This window comes from Urocampus carinirostris, chromosome 12 (assembly GCF_059441175.1).
Source record: "Urocampus carinirostris isolate Australia breed hairy pipefish chromosome 12, RoL_Ucar_1.0, whole genome shotgun sequence".
Classification (NCBI taxonomy): domain Eukaryota; kingdom Metazoa; phylum Chordata; class Actinopteri; order Syngnathiformes; family Syngnathidae; genus Urocampus; species Urocampus carinirostris.
This window is the reverse complement of record NC_142360.1, coordinates 14,781,489-14,804,159: the sequence shown is the minus strand read 5'-3', so window position 1 is coordinate 14,804,159 and position 22,671 is coordinate 14,781,489. Positions and strand designations below refer to the sequence as shown.

Below are 22,671 nucleotides of genomic sequence, written 5' to 3'. Positions count from 1 at the left end.
AAATCTCATACATCTCATTAAATAACAGGCAAAAACACATGAACGTTAAAATACATTAAACATGCATTTTTTTTTTATTACTCGTTTTGCATAACTTAACCCTCACCTAGAGAGAGGAACCATAATTATCCGCCATCTTGCTGCTACTGATACCCGAAAAAAAAAAAAAAACTCAACAGGCTTGGCAAAACATGAGACGAAAACATATACTCTTCCTTGTGCCGTCATCACTCATTTTCAGTTGCACGACACAATACCCCGTCATCTAGTGGTTAAATTATATACAAGGTTTATTTAAATGTTGTACTTCCCCAAAAGATTTGGGGGAGAAATGATGCTATCAATAGCTGTGGCAAAGAATTGGGGGTGTGGTATGACCTATTTTTTTTCTCTCGTGGGCCATCACAGAGCATAATTGATAAGCAAAGTACTGTTCTGGCGTATAACAATGCAGAGTTTGTCGCTTTTTTTTTCATCATGACAGCCCCCTGTAGTTACTAAATAGAAGTGCCACATCTGTGTCAAACTCATCCTGTAGTAGTGCATCACCCAAAATACTTTGAAGCCTCGGGGACTACCATATTTTATCACAGGTACCCAAAAGTATTCAGTATAGGTATAGGGCACGCGCTACTAAAATGATAAACTATTATATAAAATTTTGCTGCTCTTAGCAGCACCTACTTGCAGTTAAATGATTTTTCCTTGTTATTGCAAACTTAAAAAACATCCTCAAAGCAGACCATGCGAAATAGTCTGAAGTACAAACAAACAGAGCATTTGGACGAATGATAAACAGGTACATGTTTCCCTTTACAAGTGTTGACACTAAAAGGCTGCCAGGCTACTGATCAGTGAGCTTAAAGGAGAAAGACATGGATCACTGGCCATTTTTGCCTCATAGCATAAAATGTTAATTGACACTTAGGGAAATCATAAAAAAACAGAAAACATGATTTCGACGGGCTAGTGTTTTTAGATGAGTGAGTTTAACCAAAGCGATGTTGTACTCTTAGGTCAATGCTAGGAGAAGGAGCTCTAATGTTTCCCGACACCACACTGTTTTGTTTTGGTTCCAAGGCCTCCCTCGTGTTGTGATGCCGTTACTCATACTTAATCAAGTGAACGCAAACAACGTTAGAAAAGTGGCGTGACCAAAAATAGCTGTGACGTCTTTTCTCCCCCAAATCCTTTTTTAGAGTTTAAATAATCAATGAGTTGTAAGTATGCCGCTGCCCTTCAATTCCAACATCCGACTCATCTCCCGAGTAGAAGATGAAGTTAAGTCAAGTCACATTTATTTGTATAGCCCTTAATCACAAGATTTCTCAAAGGACTGCACAGGATTACAATTACACCATCGCCTGATCTTAGACTAACATGCGAGCAAGGAAAAACACAAAACCTCTGCGTGAAGAAAAAAAAAAAACGTGAGAAGGGGCCTCACAAGTGGTAACAGTACACATAGTGAACATCAATAAAAGAAAACAATAGGTAGCATGATGAAATTTGGCCTGAAAGTGCATAACAGCAACGACGCAGCTTCCCATTTCTGCCGGCTGGTCAATGCAGGCGCTGGCATGTTTCAGGTCTATACACTGGTCTGCTGACTCATCTCAAAACCACCCTTATCCCTCATATCACATGACACTTTGCACTAAGAAACAACAACGACCAGATGACGAAGGTGCTGTATCTGAGTCAGACCAGAAGGCTTTTCCTACCATTGGTAACCATGGAAACGAGTACTTGGACTCACACAATTAAGCGATCCGCGAACAATAAACAGTGTCTGTAATAGTAATTACTGTTTACATTGCCTGAAACTAACTTTATGGTCACACACAAGACCCTCCGTCTTCCCCAATATTAAAACACCCACATTAAACAAATGTGCTCATTTTTTGTATTCAGTTCAGTGTGTGTCATGCATGGAATAATGTACAGAGTGTTTAAATTATACATCAAGTCAAGTCAAGTCATGTTTATTTGTATAGCCCTTAATCACAATGAGTCTCAAAGGGCTGCACAAACCACAGATGTTTGCAAACCACAAACTATTATTACAAATATAGGTCATTCATTAGCTTTAGAATAGAAGTATGCTTAAACCTAGATTTAAAAGGTTCTGCTGAGGTTGCAGATCGAATCTCAAGGGGCAGAGCTTTCCACAACATTGGGGCTCAAATGGAGAAAGCTCTCGAACCTGTGGCTCTCTTGGCTCCTTGGATAACTAGTGGATTAGTAGACCAGCATTTTCAGAGAGAAGGCTCCGGACTGGAGCATAGGGGGAAATTAAATCTGAAAGATAAGCGGGAGCAAGTCCATGCATGATTTTGTATAATACCAACAGAACCTTAACATCACATCTTAAGCTAACAGGGAGCTTATGCAGGTTAGCTAAAATCGGGGTAATGTGATCCAACTTTCTTGTCTTAGTTAAAAGCCTCGCTGCAGCATTTGTACAAGCTGCAGGCTCTTAACATCCTTTGAATATTTTTAATTACTATACACAATATCGTTTATCGTTTAGATAGTTTGTATAAAAAAAGGAAATAAATAGTAATCTGCTAGAGACTGTTACCCAAGATACACTTAGGTATGTTTGTCAGGAGCTTGATTACCGACATCACGTATGCCATGTTTCAGGCGATGCGCATATCAAACATTTGTGAAATTGTTGACATAATCAAAATTTTTTTTAAATGTCTTCATTGTATGATCTTCAACAATAACATGTTTTCACTTTATTTGCCTCGATCATGTGCTTTTTGTGATATTCACATCACGGTTATCAATCTTTTTGAAACACCTTTTATTATTTACAAGAAATCTTGTGAATGTTTTTCATTTGAGAAAAAGTCATGCACCTGTTACATAGTTTCATAGCAGTTAAATGTCATTGTTTAAAACTGGGTACTTCAATATGTCAACACAATGTTGGTCTTTATAGTAATAGTCCCTGAATGAACAGAAGGGATATGTTAACCATTGTCTCCTATGCTATTTATACTAGATAACATAATTAGCCAAATGAGTTAACGTTTTATGTAATACACAACATGTTACAAGTGCAAATTATTTTAGCATAGCTTTGTTTAACTTACATTTATATTAGAACAAACACCTGCATACATTTGGTAATCTCCAAAACAACCACAAGGAGATAAACAAACACAGACAAAGAGATAAAAATAATTGCTGCCATGGCACAAGTGTTGCCAACAGTTTTTGTGGTATCTCCCAATATTATCATCATTTATGGGTAAGGTAAAGCTGTTGTACATGTGTCCAATATCCGTAGCATTCACACTATCATTGTAAAGGACTATATGCCCGGATCTCATTCCAGGTAATTCAAAGTGTAACATCATAGAAAGGTCATTCCATATTTAATGCTGACGATTGTCGTGGACTGGATCAGACAGATCTGCGTTGGCCACGACTGTGCGTCCTGTTGACGATATCCTGGTAGAGTTTGGACTTGAGAAACCGAGGGTATGAGTCTTTTTCCATCAGAGTGTAAATCAAAGCTTGAGCTTCGTCCAGGCTGCTGGGGCAAGGCTCCTCTTGTAGCCTCTGTTTGGTCTTCTCCCGTGTCTGGTAGTCAATATTTACCTGGGGCGGACGTTTGCATCAGTCATTATCATTCAAATATTTGATTAAAATCCTTTTGTATACAATCTGATACTTGCTCGGCTGCTTTGGTGCTAACCTCAGACAATGACACTGTCAAAGATAATACCAATACCCCACAGGCATAAAAATTGGTTGATTTTAAATGGTATGCCTGTTTTTTCCAGTGTCAATCTATTTTTATTTGTTTTAATCTGGTAAAGTAAGACCATTTAAAATTGAACAACATCATCTGATACACCAGATGATAGATTCGTTGGCCAATGCTAAGTAATTTATTCTAATATCATGAAAAATAAAAAATGATTTACCATCCCCTAGATTACACATTTTTGCTTATTTTAAGTTATATATTTTTTTCTTATTCTCTGACAATCACAAGATAAATTATTTTTAGGAGAAAAATACATTTGATTGAAGCTAATCTTTTTTTGTGAACGGGTAAGAAATTGTATTTTTATTGTAATTTAAAATTTTGGGGGGACATTTGGTGTGATTTTAGTGTATGTCATGGCCGTGTTTTCACTATAAAAAGCTGTAAAAAAATAAATCCTTACAGCAACGGAGGCAAATTTCGCTCTTTTAAAGTATCATATTTTCTCTAATATAAGGCTGACCAGAACACCAACAATTTACCAGAAATTCTAAATCAAGCTTTTTAATTCAGTGTGCCTTATGTACGGGAAATGCAGTAAATACTATTGGAAATGCATAATTACAATGAGGTGGTTCTACATACGGTGTCATTTTTTTAAAAAGTCAACCCTAACTCTTACTACTGTTTTCGTTTCATGTGCCTTATAGTGTGGTGCGCCTTATGTGTGAATACGTATGAATACCCATGAATGAATATTTGGAGGGTTCGCCACATAATCTTTATTGTCTAGAAATTGTGGTGTATTTTTCCTATTCTAAGGTATTTCCTATTGTAGAATCATAAAAATGGAGGCCACATGAAAAAAGGGACTTCGTTTGAATATGGTGGACCATTTTTGCTCATTTAAGTGTTTTTTGTAATCATCATAGAAAATATTCTCTAAAATGAGCTAAGTCATTTGCTAATTTCAAGGTTTTCCAATTGTATGGGTAATATGTTTCATTTTATCTGGAAAAAACAGTTAAACTTTTTTAATCAAGTTACATTTTAAATAGAATGACCTAAATTTTCTGCCAATGAGGTAAAAAAAAAAGCTAAGCACAATTGTGTATTCAGCCACAAACTGACCTCCCTCGGTGCCTGCACATCGATGAATTCCTTGAAGATCTTGTTTGCTCTGACCACCATTTTAGTCGAACTCTTGATTTTCTTATAATCCTCACACGCCATCCAAAATTCGATATTTTCATCGCTGAACTCTGATTTCAAAAAAGTCCGGAAGGCAGCCAGGCCATCTGCAAGCCACAAGAAAAGCAAGACATTTCAGTTAAAGCACGGATAATATTCTTACCTGATTAATAGGTCGTATCAGGTATTAAATAATTCGATAAATTCTGACTCTTGTTCTCAGAAATGGCAAATACATGTTTTGGTTAGAAGACAAACAAATCAGATGTTTTTTCTCTCCATCCGCTTCATCATTTTCATTAGTAAAGATAAACGATCAATTTATGTGCACCCACAGAGAGACGGCGGTCGTGTTTTTCTCCGAGGCCTGTGTCAGGTTGACATGTTATTGCCATTCTTCTCGTCCTCGTTGTTTACAGAGTGAAGAGTGCACAGGAAGGATTGGCTCCCCAGTAAATATGCAACACGACTTGTACAACCCTCAAAACATTGTGTTTTGCTGCACATGGTCACACTGTACTACGACATGATTTGTTTTTGTTTTGAAACACAAAAACTCTTACAGACAGGAATACCTATCACAATAATAGTATTAGGTGCAAATGCCCAACACATCTTCAACACTTTCTGTCTTGTTTTCCTCAGTTCTGAAAATAGCATATAGTCCAGTCCTAGTATCTGACTTTTAGGGTTTTATACCCCAAAAATATTTCAGTATATTCATTTTTTAATTTTCTTCCTCTTTCTTTTATTCACAACAAGGCTGATCATGAGAACATGGCCTAATGTGCCGGAACTCGTGAGAGAGTAGACTTTAACATTTGTGTGTACCCTGCAATCAGAACAAAAACTTTAGAAAAACTTACGAGAAATATTGGAAATATTTTATAATTACTTAAAAAAGGCCAACACAGCTAAAAACAAAACAAAAAGATTACTCCATTGGCAGGAAAACTTGTTTGATGTGTTTTGTATTGGGGCGGCAGTAGCTCAGGAGCTCATCTTGCGATCAAGAGGTCGCAATTTCCATTCCAGGCTCTTCCGTGTGATATGACGAAGTGTTCTTGGGCAAGACACTAAATCCCTTATGCCCCGATAAGCAGCTAGTTGCCTTGCATGGCTGATGCTGCTATCAGTGTGTGAGTGTGTGTAAATGGGTAAGTGTGAAGCTATGGGAGGTCGTCATCGACTTGAAATGAGCTGTATAAATGCAGACCATTTACATTTATATACATTAGTACGAAAACCATTTTTTTTTGTACAATAATTAAATCTACAGTTAAAGGGACATTATATTCATTAGCACACTCTAGTGGTAAATAAGTCCGTTAATACATTAATAAAAATGATATAGCTTTAAGAAGATGTAAAAGCGGAGAGGAGGTGGACTTGCTAACACGAGGTGGTGTATCCCTGGGCACAAAGATTTCTATCTGCTGCAGGGACGTCGGACTTTTGGCCTAGCGTGTGACGTCATCCACTCCGCTGTTGCTAAACTACAACATAGCACCCCGAGGCCATCCTGTTAATCTGTTAATAAACAACAAAAGGATAATGCTAGAAGTGTGAATTTCCCTAAGGGGATGAATAAAGTATCTATCTATCTATCTATCTATCTATCTATCTATCTATCTATCTATCTATCTATCTATCTATCTATCTATCTATCTATCTATCTATCTATCTATCTATCTATCTATCTATCTATCTATCTATCTATCTATCTATCTATCTATCTATCTATCTATCTATTAATCTATCTATCTATCTTCATAGGATCGAATCCAGCTACCAGCCTTACTGTGCAGGGTTTGCATGTTCTCCCCATGATTGCGTGGGTTTCCGGTCACTCCGGTTACCTTCCACATTCCACAAACATGCATGTCAGGTTATTTGGCCGGTCCAGGTCCTAGCTCCTACTTGTGGATGAGTGAGTTGTCTGTCTCTGTGTGCCTTGGACTGGCTTGCAACCAGTTCAGGGTGTTTGAAGATCTGTATCATTTGATATATTTATTTATTGATGTATTATATTTTCACTTTTTTTGTAAAAAAACATCTACGTAAAGTTAAAGGGACATTTTTTATTATTTAGCGTCACCTGGTGGTAAAACATATAATTAATTAATTCATTAAAAAATATATTGATTTGAATAATAAGCAAACATAGATGAACTATCGTATGAACATGCATTTTTGTAAGACTTGCTGTTCAGGAGATTCTTATTTATTTTACATAACATGGGACATAAATGTTTGTCATCTTGCTGCTATGGGTAACCCCCCAAAAAACAAAGTCCTTGTGAAAGGCTGGACAAAAACAATTTCCAAAAACTGTGCTTTTTGGCCACTTTGAGTCTCCGTAGTTTGTAATTTTCCTTGTGCTTTCTATCTCGTTTTTGGTTGCACTATCCATTACAGGGACATATAGGGATCACATATTACAGTGTCCTCTTAAAACAAGCAACATTGCCTTAATTAACACATGGTAATTGGTTTTTGCTCGTTTACAAATCAGTATTTTAAATCTGAACTTTTTATTTTTTTTAAATGGTCAAAATTTGTATTTTTTCCTTGTTTTAAAAATGCTTTTTGTTATTGTATTTTGGCACCAAGGTCAAATATCCCAATAAAATTCAACACAGTAGTATATTAAAAAAACATCAAGTTTATAGTTTTCCCGTGAATAATGGACACTCATAATGAAGTGAGACTACACCCGGATTGAATTTGAGCTTCTAAGGAATAAGGAGGCTCTACAAAATGTACAATTTGTCAAGTCTGTTCTAAAGGTCCCCTCAAAACCCTTTATCTTGAGAATCTCCTGGGTTACATGGAGGGTGAGGGGGGTTGCTAAATGTAGGGAAAATCAAGGAACATCATCATGGTTGCCCCTCCTTCACAATCATGTGTGGAGATTAAAAGAGTGACTAAACAGTGATCACAAATAGAACATCGTTCATGTGTTAACAGTTTAATTTCCTATTTGTCAGCATTTAACGATTTCATAACCATCTGGGAGAATTTCTCTAATCCTAGTTCATGGCCTGGGCACAGTAAAATTATTTCTTTATTGCAAGCATTTATTTATTTATGGTCAATAGCCAGTTAACAGTTTATCAAAATGAACAATATATAAAAGATTGTTTGAACAAAAATTATTTCTGCCAATGGATATATTTTTGCAGTGTAGGACCTTACACATCATTTCCAGAGCTCCCAAATGTACTACACATTTTCCGTAGTTTACTATTCCTAGCAAATTGTATTCCAATTTAAAAAAAACACAAACAAGACAGACTCAAAAGTGGCTAAGCACAATTTCACTTCTCATTTGCTTGCCCAGCCTTTTGGAAGTCACCGTTTTTTGGGGGTACCCATTGCAGCAAGCTGGCGAACATTCATGTGTCATTATTACTGATGCAAGGCACTTGAGTCGGCTCCTCGGGTGCTGATTGGCTGCTTATCTCTTTTAAAACCCCTGTCTTCCTGTCTCACCCGTTGTCAGTCCGTCTGCGAACCTCAGCCCATGCGAGGCAAGCCCTTTTGACCCTTTCCTGTCCTGATTCCTGTTTGAGTCCGACCCCTTTTGTGAACTCGAATACGTTTCTGCTCCTCGGTCCCGGCCATCGACCTCTTCTTCCCCCGCTCTCGACACTGCCTTCGCTCGCCACGGAAGTGCCACTTCCGAGTTCGAGCGATCTGCCACCCGTGACCAACTATCACCGGATCGTGGTTGCCTTTTCCTCCTTCTAAATAATGCTGAGAAAACCAAGGCAAGTGGGTCCTGTCTCCATTTCTGGTCTCTGACATCATGTCGACTCCCTCAAAGGGAGGTTCATGTTATGTTAAACAAATATGAATTTCTCAACATACAAGTATTTTTTAAAAATGTTGATCATTAAGTATTTTTCCTTATTATTTAAATCAATGTTGATTTTGAGATAATTACGTTTTCTTACCACTAGAAGGCACTAAATAAGACTTTATTCCCCTTTAAACAAAATAATGAAGACATCGAAATAAAATCTAAGAACATTGTCTATTAACCACTTTGGACACCTATCAATTGCACTCTGAAAAATTACAAGGATAACATTTTCTAAAAATTCTCTTTAATTCTGAAATGTGATTTTCCGTATTCACCCGTGTTCCGTGTTTACATTCAAATGTACAAGGACTGTAAAGTCAAGCCCCAAAACAAAAAGGTGTTTACTTACATTTATGAGACAGAACTTGCTCAAATGATTGAGACCATGGAACAACCTCATCTGTTGACAATCTGATGGGGAGAAAGAGGCTTTGGTTATTTTGGCTGCAATGCAATTTTATGGATTATGTAACAGTGAGAGGCCAACATGATTGAATGCATGATTTGTCCCGAGTGGTTGTTCTGCCAAAGGCTGCAGGTAAATTTTATCTGTGGTCACATGAGGAATCGGGAACAACGGCAAAGTGAGTTTCAAAAATGGAGCACGATAATGGTCAGTGTTTATTTTGAAACGAATCAAGAGCCTGCAGGTGGTACAAAATGCTGCAGCGAGGCTTTTAACTAAGGCATGAAGGTTTTATAACATTACCCCGGATTTAGCTAACTTGCATTGGCTCCCTGTTAGCTAAAGATGGGATTTTAAGGTTCTGTTGGTATTATACAAAATCAAGTCAAGTCATGTTTTTTTTGTATAGCCCTTAATCACAAGGAGTCTCAAAGGGCTGCACAGACCACAGATTATTGCAAGCCACAGACTATTCTTACACCAAAATCATGCATGGATTTGCTCCATAATGTTTCAGATCTAATTTCCCCGTATTTTCCGGTCCGGAGCCTTCTCTCTGACAATGCTGGTCTACTAGTGATGCCAAGAGCCAAGAAGAGAACCACATGTTCGAGAGTGTTCTCCATTCGGGCCCGGGTGTTGTGGAATGCTCTGCCCCCTGATATTCGATCAGCGACCTTAGTGGAACTGTTTGAATCTAGGCTTAAAACACATTTCCATTCTATATCTTATGATTGATCTATATTTCCTGTTGATGATATATTTGTATTAATTGTTATTACAACATCCATTGCAGCCAGCAGGAACAGCATCAATGTGCGGATGCTGTTCCTGGACTTCAGTTCAGCATTCAACACCATCATCCCACAACACCTGGTAGATAAACTGAGGCTCCTGGGCTTCAACACCCCCCTGCGGAACTGGCTGCTGGACTTCCTCACTGACAGACCCTAGTCAGTGCGGCTTGGTCAGAACATCTCCGATGTCATCACCCTCAGCACGGACTCCCCCCAAGGCTGTGTCCTGAGCCCCCTGCTGTTCACCCTGATGACACACGACTGCGTCCCTAGGTCAGCCACAAACCACATCGTGAAGTTTGCGGACGACACAGAAGTGGTGGGCCTCATCAGGGACGACAATGACCTGGCCTACAGGGAGGAGGTGGAGCAGTTGGTGGGCTGGTGCAGAGTCAACAGCCTGGTCCTGAATGTTGACAAAACTAAAGAGATCATTATCGACTTCAGGAAAAACCAGCCCAACCATGCCCCACTTCTCATCAACAACAAGGCTGTGGAGGTTGTCAGCAGCAGCAAGTTCCTAGGGGTGCACATCACAGACAAACTCACCTGGTCCGTGAACACTGCATCACTGGTGAAGAGGGCACAGCAGCGCCTGTACTTCCTGCGGAGGATGAGGAGAGCCCACCTGCCCCCACCCACCCTTATCACATTCTACAGGGGCACCATATAGAGCTTCCTGACCAGCTGTATCTCTGTTTGGTGTGGAGGCTGCAGTTCCTCCGACTGGGGTAGTGTGAGGAGGGTGATGAGGACAGCAGAGAAAATCATCGGGACTTCTCTCCCCTCCATTCAGGACATTGGCCAGAAGCGCTGCCCATCCCGAGCCAAGAACATCATTAGGGAGCCCTCTCATCCCCATCATGGACTGTTCACTCTGCTAGCCTCTGGGAAGAGGTACTGCAGTATGTGGTGCAGGACCACCAGGTTCTGCAACAGCTTTGTCCCCAGGGCCATTAGACTGTTAAATGGTCAATCACATACATAGTAAGCCTACACAGCTGCTAATCTGTACATCTGTTTTTTTTGTTTTTTTGTTTTTTTTTGCACTACTGGCAGTTCTCTTATACCTAGTCACTCCTTTGCACATCTGTTCTCCTCTGCACTATCGTACTCCAGTGTTATTGTTATTGTATAGTGACTTGTTTACCTGACTGCCCATTTTGCACATCTGGTTAGCTGCTCCTCTTGCACTCTTTGCACTACTGTATAATACTATACATAGCTATAATTATTAGTATATTATTAGTACTTCAATACTCCAACTCAATACAACATTTTATTTATATCAAAGCGGCGCTGCCACGAGCAACTGCCTTTTCCAGCAGCTGCCCTATTGTTTTATTGTCTGCTCCTATCTTCGGTGTTTTTTCTTCCCGTTTTGACAACTACACTATGGATTACTTCTATCCTATGGACATGGGTTTTAACGCACAAGAAATGCGTGTATTCAAGGAATTTCAACTCCTTGCCCTGAAGAATTCTCGTGCCGGCGTGATGAAGGGGCCTATCGTGGAGGAAAAGCCGGAGCTAGCGAAGCGGCTAGCGGCGTTATAAGTCTTCGGTACCATCCGTAATCATGGTAAATGCGAACTCACGACCAAATAAGATCATCGAGTGCTGGTGGAAAACATCGAAGCGCACAGGGAGCGCAGTTGCTGTGTTTTGCGGAAACGTGGCTCACGTTTAGCATTCCGGACGCTAACGTGTAGCCACCCGGAGCTACCCGGAGCAATCCGGCTTCAACGCCGCTAAACAGAGACACGAAAGCCGGGGGGAATCGGAGAGGAGGCGGACTTGCTAACACGAGGTGGTGTATCCCTGGATTTTCACAAAGAAAAGTCTTCCATCTGCCGCAGGGATGTCAAATTTTTGGACTGGCGTGACGTCATCCACTTCACTACAAGCACCCCTAGGGCATCATTTTCATCTGTTAATAAACAACGGGGTAGACTGCTGGAAGTGTGAATTTCCCTACGGGGATGAATAAAGTATCTATCTATCTATCTATCTATCTATCTTGCTATCATTCAAGGAAACTGTGCGGGTCAGATGTATCGACATTTCGTTCTGTATACACGTGTACAAGAATGACAATAAAGTATATCTGAATCTGAATCTAAATCTGAGCCTGGAAGGGGATTACCTCATGTGCGATCCCTTCCAAAGGTTTTTTCATTTACCTAATGTTGAGGTTTTTGAGTTTTTCCTCGCCCTCATGCAGGTTGAACATGACTTGACTTGACATTTCAGAATACATCAGCCATTATACGTCAATCGATTAAAAGGATGCAAAACGAGGCAACATTTGGGTGGTTAAAAACAAATAGAGTTGCAAAATACATAAGCATGACAATGCCGAGCCTTGAAGACGTTTCTGGATACTCACTTTAAACATCTGGCAGCAGTTTCTTGCGCCGGGGGAAGGAACTCGGACAAGTCGCTGTACGAGTCCGACTTTTGAGATAAACACCCGAGTCTGGTCTTCATAGCTCTAACGTAGTGAAAAAAAAACATATTATTTAGACTATTTTTGGATGTTTATTCCAAATGCATACATATTAACACCAGATAATGCTTTGAGGATTAGCAGTTCCTCTATTTGTTTTTATTTAGAAAGACATTTCGTAAAAGCAGCTGAGTGTCCTTTAAAACAGTTTTTCTCAACTGGTGGGTTCTCACCCAAAAGTGGGTCGCGGACCTTTGCCCTGGCAAAAAAATACTAAGAAGGATAAAAAACAGTGGGGCAATTACACAATAGGTGGCGATAATGCCCTGCTCGATGTCTTTTACCTGTTCAGTCAATTAGCGCCATCGCAGTTTTGTTAGAGGGGAACCACTAATCTTTTTTGAACAAGAATTTTTTTGTAAATATTTCCTTCTTCTTATACAATAGAGAAATATGAAGATATTGTAGGAGTGTCTGCCATGCTTGGATGTATAGTAAATTATTTGAAAATTTTATATTTATATTTTTTTCTTTTTACCAGTACATTGATCTTTAATATCAACACAATTTGGTTATTATCGTCTGTGGTGAGGGGCCCTCTCCCACCGTGGTCCGCTGCGTGTCGTAAGAGGCGACTAAAGTGGAGGAAGCGAGGGGACTGGGGATCCTCTCCTCTCTATAGCTACTCCCTAAAAGACAGCAAGGCAAAAAAAGGGGGCGGGAGACCGAAAGGTCTCGCAAACCCTAGTTATTGGGTCACTAAATGTGAGAGGCTGTGGAAGTAAAGCGACTGAGTGGAAGAAAGAGGAGATTGGAAGGATGATGACTAAAAGGAAGGTTGATGTGTTAGCCTCGAGTGAAACAAAGATGATGAAGTGTTTGAGGAGTAGGTTAGGAGTGACAAGATTGGATAGATTGAAAAAGGAAATTGTAAGAGACAAAACTGGAGTAGTAGTGGAACTGAGCAAGCGTGTGGATGAGAGAGTACTCGGTTGGTTTGGTTTGGAAGATGGATGAGAAGCGAATGTTAAAGAGGATTTACAGAGCAGAAGTAAATGGAAGGAGACCAAAAGGAAGGCCGCGATTGACGTGGATGTATGGTGTTATGAGTGCACTGCAGAAAAGGGGTCTAAATGTAGTGGAAGCTAGATGTCTTGTTGGTGATAGGAATGAGTGGAGAGGTGTTGTAAAAGGATAGTGGGATGTTTAGACGTGATCTAAGGGATGGGCAGGGCACCTGTATGATGCGGCAGGGGTAAACCAGTGAAAGCTGTCGGGCCCTGCCGTTGAACAGAAGAGTCTGTTGTGTCACCCTGACCCGAGTGACATGGCCACTTTCTTGTGTCCCGTTTCATCTGGAGGGACGAAAGCATGACCAACTTGGGCGCCGAGGTGCTTAACTTGTTTGGGTGTTTGGGTTAGCCATGGTCCAAAAATGTTTTTTTCTACTTTTTCCCTTTATGGAACTTGAAGTCATTTTGGTTTTGCTGGTCATATTTTTGGTGAGGTGGCAGTAGCTCAGGAGGTAAGGCGCTCGTTTTGGGATCAAGAGGTCACAAGTTCTATTCCTCACTCCTCTGAGTTATATGTCAAAGTGTCCTTGAACAAGACACTAAACCCCTAATGCCCCCGATATGCAGGTAGTTGCCTTGCATGCCTGACGCATATAATGAAACATAAATATTGATAAAAATCGGTTGAGTATTAAGAATCCTTTGGTTTCCCAAGGCACTAAAGTGAATCAGGTCACTCAAACATAAACGGTAAAAACACAAAAAACGCATTAATACTTGAAGTGGATTTTGCAAAGAAGCAAGATTCTCAATTTAGTGTGTTGCCATTTATATCTTCCTTTGCAAAAAATGGAACGTCACATACTTTGATGCCTTTAATATCCCAAATCCTCCCCACAAAGGAATTTAATTGTGAAATGAAATTCACCTTGAGATTATGACTCACGGATGATAGGCTCAACTGCTCGTCTGTGTTCGTAACGTTGGATATGTAACAGGACGCTTTTTAGGGCAGACCGCCCAGCCAGAGAACAGCTGGACCTTGCAACAAAGGCTTTGATTTGGATTATTATTTTTTTTTGACCTGACACACATTCCAGAGGTGTTGGAAAAGCCTTGACAATAACTTTCAGACCATCTACTCATCAATACAGAAATCTTACTGAATTCGGTTACAACTGCCTTTAACAATTCAATAAAGCAAATTAGGATGTAGTCCCTCACTCACATACAGTGAAGAAAATAAGTATTTGAACACCCTGCTATTTTGTTATTTCTCCAACTTAGAAATCATGGAGGGATCTTAAATTTTCATCGTAGGTGCATGTCCACTGTGAGAGAGATAAACTAAAAAGAAAAATCCAGAAATCACAATGCATTATTTTTTTTAACGCTTTATTTGTGTGATATCGAGGTGATATCTTGCATGTGGGCTCCACTCCGATTGAGATTGACCGTCATGTTAAGCCTCTTCCATTTTCTAATTATGTATATGTATATATCCATCCATCCATTATCTGCACCGCTTATCCTCAGTAGGGTCGTGGGGGTGCTGGAGCCCATCTCAGCTGTCTTCAGGCAGTGGGCAGGGGACACCCTGAACTTGTTGGCAGCTAGTCACAGGGCACACAGGGACGGACAATGCGCTCGCTCATTCACACCTAGTGACATTTTGGACCGGCCGATTAACCTGACATGCATGTTTTTGGAACGTGCCCAGAGGAAACCCATGCAAGCACGGGGAGAACATGCAAACTCCACACAAGAGGTTCGATCTCTCGACCTCAGAACTGTGCCACACACATACTAACCACTGCGCCGCCATGCTGCTGTATGTATATATATATATATATATATATATATATATATATATATATATATATATATATATATATATATATATATATATACATACATACGCTTATCCTCATTAGGGTCGCGGGGGGGCTGGAGCCCATCCCAGCCATCTCCGGGCAGTGAGCAGGGGACACCCTGAACTGGTTGCCAGCCAATCGCAGGGCACACAGGGACAGACAACTCATTCGCTCATTCACACCTAGGGACAATTTGGACCGGCCAATTCATCTGAAATGCATGTTTTTGGAACATGGGAGGAAACCGGAGTGCCCAGAGGAAACCCACGCAAGCACGGGGAGAACATACAAACTCCGCACAGGAAGTCTGGAGCTGGATTTGAACCCAGGACAGGTTCCCATGACATTAACTGTGCCGCACAAGCGCTAACCACTGCACCGCCGTGCTGCCCTATATATATATATATATATATATATATATATATATATATCTCATCTCATCTCATTAGCTACACCGCTTATCCTCAATAGGGTCGCGGGGGTGCTGGAGCCCATCCCAGCAATCATCGGGCAGTGGGCAGGGGACACCCTGAACTGGTTGCCAGCCAATCGCAGGGCACACGGGGACAGACAACTCACTCGCTCATTCACACCTAGGGACAATTTGGACCGGCCAATTCATCTGAAATGCATGTTTTTGGAACATGGGAGGAAACCGGAGTGCCCAGAGGAAACCCACGCAAGCACGGGGAGAACATACAAACTCCGCACAGGAAGTCTGGAGCTGGATTTGAACCCAGGACAGGTTCCCATGACATTAACTGTGCCGCACAAGCGCTAACCACTGCACCGCCGTGCTGCCCTATATATATATATATATATATATATATATATATATATATATATATATATATATATATATATATATATATATATATATATATATATATATTAGAAAAAATGAATATATTAAAAGTTCATGTATTCGATGTTGTAGGTGGCGCTAGCGGTATAATTGGAGGACTAAAATGTCATTGTTTTTCTTTTTCTATTGTGGGTGGTGTTTTGTTTTCTTATTTTGATTTTGAATATATCTTACCTGCAAGAAAAACAATGTGACAGGTGTATAGACTTTTATTTTGTTGTTTCTTATGGTTAATTATTTTTGATGCTTTTCCTGTGCTGTGCTTTTTTTAAAAGAAGCTGCAAGTCTTTAAGGCACAAATACACAAAATAATATTGATCAATTTTTTTGTCAGTTCCATTTTTTTTGCATTGATGGAATGTTTACCATCAAAAAACGAAACATGTTTTTGAAAATAGCAGCAACTAAATTTCCCTATTCAATTTAACTCTTGCATTAATCTAGTCAAGTCAAGTTATGTCATGTTTATTTGTGAAGCTACAATTAATCTTGACGAATAATTTTTTGTAACATTCATCTGTAGACTAAAAATAAAATAAATGGAATGCTTAATTTTGATTTAAGAAAAAAATATTTTGTCTAAAGTGAATATAATAAATAGTCTTTACTGTTGTTAAAAAATCTTATTTGGAAACAAGCCAATACAATTTATTATGAATGTACTTGAATTTTCAAATTAAAAACATATATATAAGATTATGCTTTTATAGAAGGACACTGGTGTACTCTTGGATCCCATTCCGCTTTTCCTCTTATATTTTCTTTTACTACTGAATAAAGCATAATATTTGCTTTTGAAGGTAATGAACGTTCTACTAAAAATATTTCATAGACCCTCAAAATATCCTTAACCAATCTAAAATAAAGCAATATGCTGTAAGTGGACTAAAATAGAATTGGATTTGTCTTTTGTGCAGACGAATACGGTGATTAGAACATTTTAATTCTCTAATTCAACATATTTTAAATGCATAACAGATTTGTTCTTTATTCTAAACATGGTTCCTTTCCTTCTCCAGTGATGAATCAGGGGTGCAGAGCTGCTTGGGGACACGTGCTTCTGCTGTACTAATTCTAAAAATATCCTGACCAATCTGCGCAGTCAGGAGGAAACAGTGCATGTTCTATTCAGCCATGCAGCAAAAGCCTGTCACCGCAGGGAAGGAAGGCGCTGAAAATAAAGCATCGCAAACACCTCCTCACTTGAAACCAAGAGCCATGCAAGATCCTTCTTCTTCTTCAAAGAGGCTTGCTCAAAGGAAGGCTTAGGTAACAGAAATGTAGATAGAACCTTCCTGCCGCTACATCGTAGGGATGGTGGCGCAATAATTATTGGATCCTACATCTTCATTTGTCATTATTTTCAACTTTGTTAGTGCTTATGGATAGTGCGCAACTCATTTGTTATGTTCAGCAGCTTTGCTTACTTGCTCACTTGATTCAATTTCGAACTTGACCCGGCAGTAGAGGTCTTTTGGATTTTAGATGTTGGCTTGGATATGGTGTGGTCAAGTGTTTTTCAACCAGTGTGACATGAGACATTGTTCTGCGTGCCACAGGATAATACTCCGTGGTGACAATAAATTGAACATTGCATAGAATGTCTGGTCCCAAGTACACTGCAAGGGGTACAGTTAAGATCTGACTTTTGGGTTCTAATGCAAATATACAAAGGTTTGCATGGACTTGCTCTTTCTTATCTCCCTGATCTGATTTCTCCTTATGTTATGAAATGAAATAATCTGCATTTATATAGCGCTTTTCAAGTCAATGACTTCCCAAAGCGCTTTACAATGTGCTCCACATTTCCCAATAGCGGCCTTGCAGCCATGTAAGGCGCTAACCTGCTTATTGGGGGTGTTAGGGGTTCAGTGTCTTACCCAAGGACACTTCGACATGTAACACGGACAAGCCGGGATTCGAACTGGGATCCCTTGATCCCAAGATGAGCGCTCTACCTCCTGAGCTACTGCCGCAATTTCCCTTTTGAGTTTCCCTTGTGGGCATGCAGTTTTCAGATTGGGGGATGGTGTAATTTTGGCTTGTCCAGTCCTTTGAGACATTTTGTGATTAAGGGCTATACATATAATGACACTTGACTATGTAGGAGAACTGAAGTCAAACACATAGTAAAGTTGTATTTCTGATGAGTTTATTCTGTTTGAACTTGACTTTTTACAAACTTTTACCCGAAGGCTCAAGATTAGATGAGGGCCCTTAAGGCCACTTAAACCAGGGGATTGTTAGATTAGGCCACTCAGATATAAGATAAAACACTTGAGCTGATCGGCTAGGTTGCTGTGACTCGTCCTTGCTTTGTGCCTTTTTTATCTACCAGCACACTCGCACGAATTTTCCTGTCGGCACCAGTTAATACGATTTGGTCATACTAGAGAAGGGTGGCCAACCCAGTCCTCGAGAGCGGCATGTCCTGCGTGTATTGGACATGCCGCTCTCAAGGACTTGGTTATCCACCCCTGTTAAAGATCAAGCTTAAAAAATCCAGCTCGACCCAAACATGGCCGGCCGGTATTAAAGCCCCAACCAGCTAGAGCCCGAGCAAGGGCCCGGATCAAACCCAATGTTTCATATTTTATCTGTGAGAAGACAGGAGGAGGAAGGAAGATTTTGGACGACTCAGCTCACTGCCACACGTCCTCCTCTATGGGTCCAAATATGCCGCCTAATACATTAGCCGGAAAAAGAAACAAAGAAGAATGACGAGTGGATAACTTAAAAAAAAGGCAGCAATTAAGAAGCCCTGCCCGGCTTGAACCTGAATGTAATGATTGACATTTTAGTCCCGACTCGACCCAGATATCTGGCCGGACTCAGGCCTGTGATCTTACCTCTAGGTCATACATTAGCATGTGGCTGGGCAGCCAAAACAGTATAAGATTAGACACTGTTAAATAAAGCGGACTTTTTCTGCATCATGCTGCCCTAGATGTGTATTTGATCAAGCTGGCATCCAGTAGTGCTTATAAAACAACCATCGAGTTACTTTTATTTTTTTATTTTTCTTGTCAATAAAAAGAAGGAAAATTATAAGTTCAATCTGTTTTTAATGTTGGACACCTGCAAGGAAGATTGCATGGGATGCTAGTTCATTATTTTGACTATTACACCTTAATGATTTTTGTTATCTTGACTGTTATGCGCTGTTTTACATCAATATCACTATTGGCCAATAATGTTGCAAGTTACATATTCCGGTTCTGATAAAATAGGAACATTGTGACAAATATGAAAAAAAAAACTCCCAGGGAGAATTACAGTTAAGACATGTAAGAGTCAGCTCTGGCCTGACAAGTCCACCATGCAAATTTCCAGCAGTGTAAAGTTAAGTGCCAGAAGAAATGAGGCTACAGGGATGGTTGTATGTCCCATTAATGGGAACACCAATGAAGGCAATATGAATACTTCAAATTGTTGGTGCCAACAATGATGCCATTCAAGCTTATTTTCCGGAAATATATATTTAACTGCTCAGGCCCTGTCTCGTACTACTAAACTAGATAAGTATTACCAATTGCATCTCTTGTTTTTGCTTTGCATTCGACAATGTTTGTTGAATAGTATTCACATATATTTGCTTGTGTTTTTCCTGATTCCATTACTTCTTCCATACGGAGCTATAGAGCGCACAAATGTCCATTGTTTCATAAGCATCAAATTTTGCAGATTGGATTGAAAACCTTAATTCAAAGCTGTCGATAATCATCAGCGAGTCAAGCCTTAGTAACCAGCCGACGACTCACATAATACTTTGAGCTTCGCGTTAGCATGGGACTTACATAACAACATCAGTCAGTCGGTACATGCATATTAATCTTTTACCTGGATTTTGTTGAGTCTGTGCACAGCAAACGAGGTCCTTTTCCCTTCTTTTTGTGAGTGCTTCCTTTAAAAGGTAGTCAAGCAGATACTGTTGTCTACTTCTCAATGTTGGATTTTAGATTACAGAATGTGAGCCTGCAGCAGCGAGTGGAGGCAAGCAAGAGACGGAGGGGGCGGCAGCAGACTTCCAGCCAGCTTGCCACCATCGCCGAGGACGAGGCGAGCGCATCTTTAAAGTTGTCAAGTGCTTTTTTTAACGTTACTATGGAGAAAAAGGACCACGAAGTCCACTGGATAAGAAACTCAAAAAACGTCAGGATGATAGGCAATTGAAAGCACTGTACAATGTCATTTTAAGCAAATGAAACATTTAAACAATGATTTGAACATTGCAATTAAGGTGAAGGGAGATGGGTTGCCATCTTCACCTGTTGGGATATTGGCATGTCGTAGCGCCTCCTAGTGGTAAAAATATCCTTCATTAAAAAGAAAGTGAGGATTTTAAAAGTAAGCAAAAATTCAGGAACAGTCATCTCAACAAACATATTTTATAATACTGTGTTATAAGGCGCACCCCCGAAAAAGTGTTAATTTGTGATATATTTGTATGTCAAAAACACATTGGACTATAGAGCGCATGGAATGAGAACTACAGTAAGATTTAAGGTTGCATAACATATACATAAATACATTAAAATTAAAATGATGTATTTCATAGGATATAAACTACCGTAAATTCTGGACTATAGAGCGCACCTGATTATAAGCCGCACCCACGACATTTCGGGAGGAAAACCGATTTTGTACATACACAAGCCGCACCTGTATATTAGCCGCATGCGCCCACATTGAATAAACGCAATACAAAAACGAAACTGACCCTTACCCGATACAGTCCAATAAACACAACCGGCAAAATGAACAGAAAATGATACCGGTACTTAAGATTTAATGCAGACCTGCAGAGTCCAGGTGCCCGTTGAAAGTAATCCAAGGAAAAAATTGTATATTTCCAAAGGTGAGGGTGGGAAAAATATATATCCACTATTGTCGGCCGCGTCCACAAACACGTCTCACCTTTACTCCACTTCCCGTCAGCCCGCGCTTGCCCCGCCCCTTCTTTCTCATTTGCTCGTACAAAATATATCAGAATAAGTTTCTAAAATAAATACATTACAAAAATATGCAGTTGCAAATACATATTATACATGGTTACGCATATTTACAAAGAAAGACGGTACACCGAGAGAGTTTTCAAAGCTTTAATAATAATATCATAACTTTCATCCCAAACCGTGCCTGTGAAGGGTAGCAAAACGCTACTAGCAACACGCTCGCAACACAGTAAATAGCGCTGTTAAAAGAACATACCGTACTTGTAGTAAGAATGGTAAACTGTCCTCATCTTCCTCCTTATAACTGATCTCATCAAAGTCGTCTTCCTTCAATTTGGAGACTTAGTCATGTGGACGTGGTCCCACGCTCCCTTATATAAAAACACTCTAGCAACACACTCGCAAAGTAAAGTTTACGTGCGCTAGCTCTGTTTCCTGCTTGATTGCGTTTAGCTTGAAAGTCGCGTTATGTGCCTTTCTTTTTGCAATTTGCATGGTGAGGAAATGTCGACGCTAATTTAATTTGTGCACAAGCTAAGAAGTTGCAGTTTAAATCTTACCTTTTATACTCGAACGCCGCTGGCGGCCGTTAGAAAAATTACAAAAATTGGGCGCATCACTGAATAAGCCGCAGGGTTGAAAGTTTGGGAAAATAGTAGCGGCTTATAGTCCGGAATTTACGGTAACTATGACATCTGGATTCCCCACTAAAAATAATGAATTCATTCCACAAACAGTGACCCCAGACTGGCACAAATGATTGAGAACAAAACATTATTACCTATTTGATTGAACATACACAATTTAAAAAAAAAATACAATTATTCCATTGAATGCAGAACTTTCAAATCATTGACAAAGCCAAGACAATTGGATAAAGACAAAAATATTATTGTTTCATTTTGGCTATTATAAGAATCCCTTTCATCAATCGCTGAAATGTAACAAGCATACTTGTACAATTAACTGTTAACCACAAGAGAACAGTCAAAGAGCATTCTATATTTTTCTCAAAGGCAGATTAGTTGCCAACAGTTCATTTAATTGTAACTATGCATTTCTCATTTTATCCATCCTATTTTCTGATACAAAAGGTGCACATATCTGGCCAATTTGGTGTTTTGAGGTGTACCTAATAGTCCTAAGAAATTGGTAATTGGTATCTATTTGACAGAATATAGCTCACTTAAAGAGGAGATGATATGATTGTTCGAGCATCTTGTAGCTAAGGGTACCCCCGAAAAACAAAAACCTTGAAAAAGGCTTGGCAAAAAATGAGAAAAATAACAGTGCGGCTAGGTCACATTAAGTTTTTGTAGTTTGTGTCTTCCTTGCCCTTTGTAGCACTTACTTTTGGACTTAATACATAATACGGTGACATCTAGTGGTCACATGTTTCACATCCAGATTTGTTTTCTCTAATAAGCTTACTTTTCTCCAGCATTGCTCAAGTTAACACACATACTGATATGTGAAGTGAGGTGTTGTATAAACTTTACACGAGGGCTTCCTTTATTCCCTGT

General features: G+C 39.7%; 1 protein-coding gene across 1 annotated transcript; it reads right to left on the bottom strand.

Moving 5' to 3' along the window:
- Positions 1-2,732: 2,732 nt before the first annotated feature.
- Positions 2,733-20,319, bottom strand: LOC148355030 (regulator of G protein signaling 8-like). The gene is made up of 5 exons (XM_088349069.1): positions 20,034-20,319; positions 12,382-12,486; positions 9,139-9,200; positions 4,862-5,028; positions 2,733-3,618 (listed from the first exon to the last, which is right to left on the bottom strand). The coding sequence occupies exons 2-5, from the start codon at positions 12,480-12,482 to the stop codon at positions 3,421-3,423; spliced, it is 528 nt and encodes a 175-aa protein (XP_088205195.1). The 5' UTR covers positions 12,483-12,486; positions 20,034-20,319; the 3' UTR covers positions 2,733-3,420.
- Positions 20,320-22,671: the final 2,352 nt, after the last annotated feature.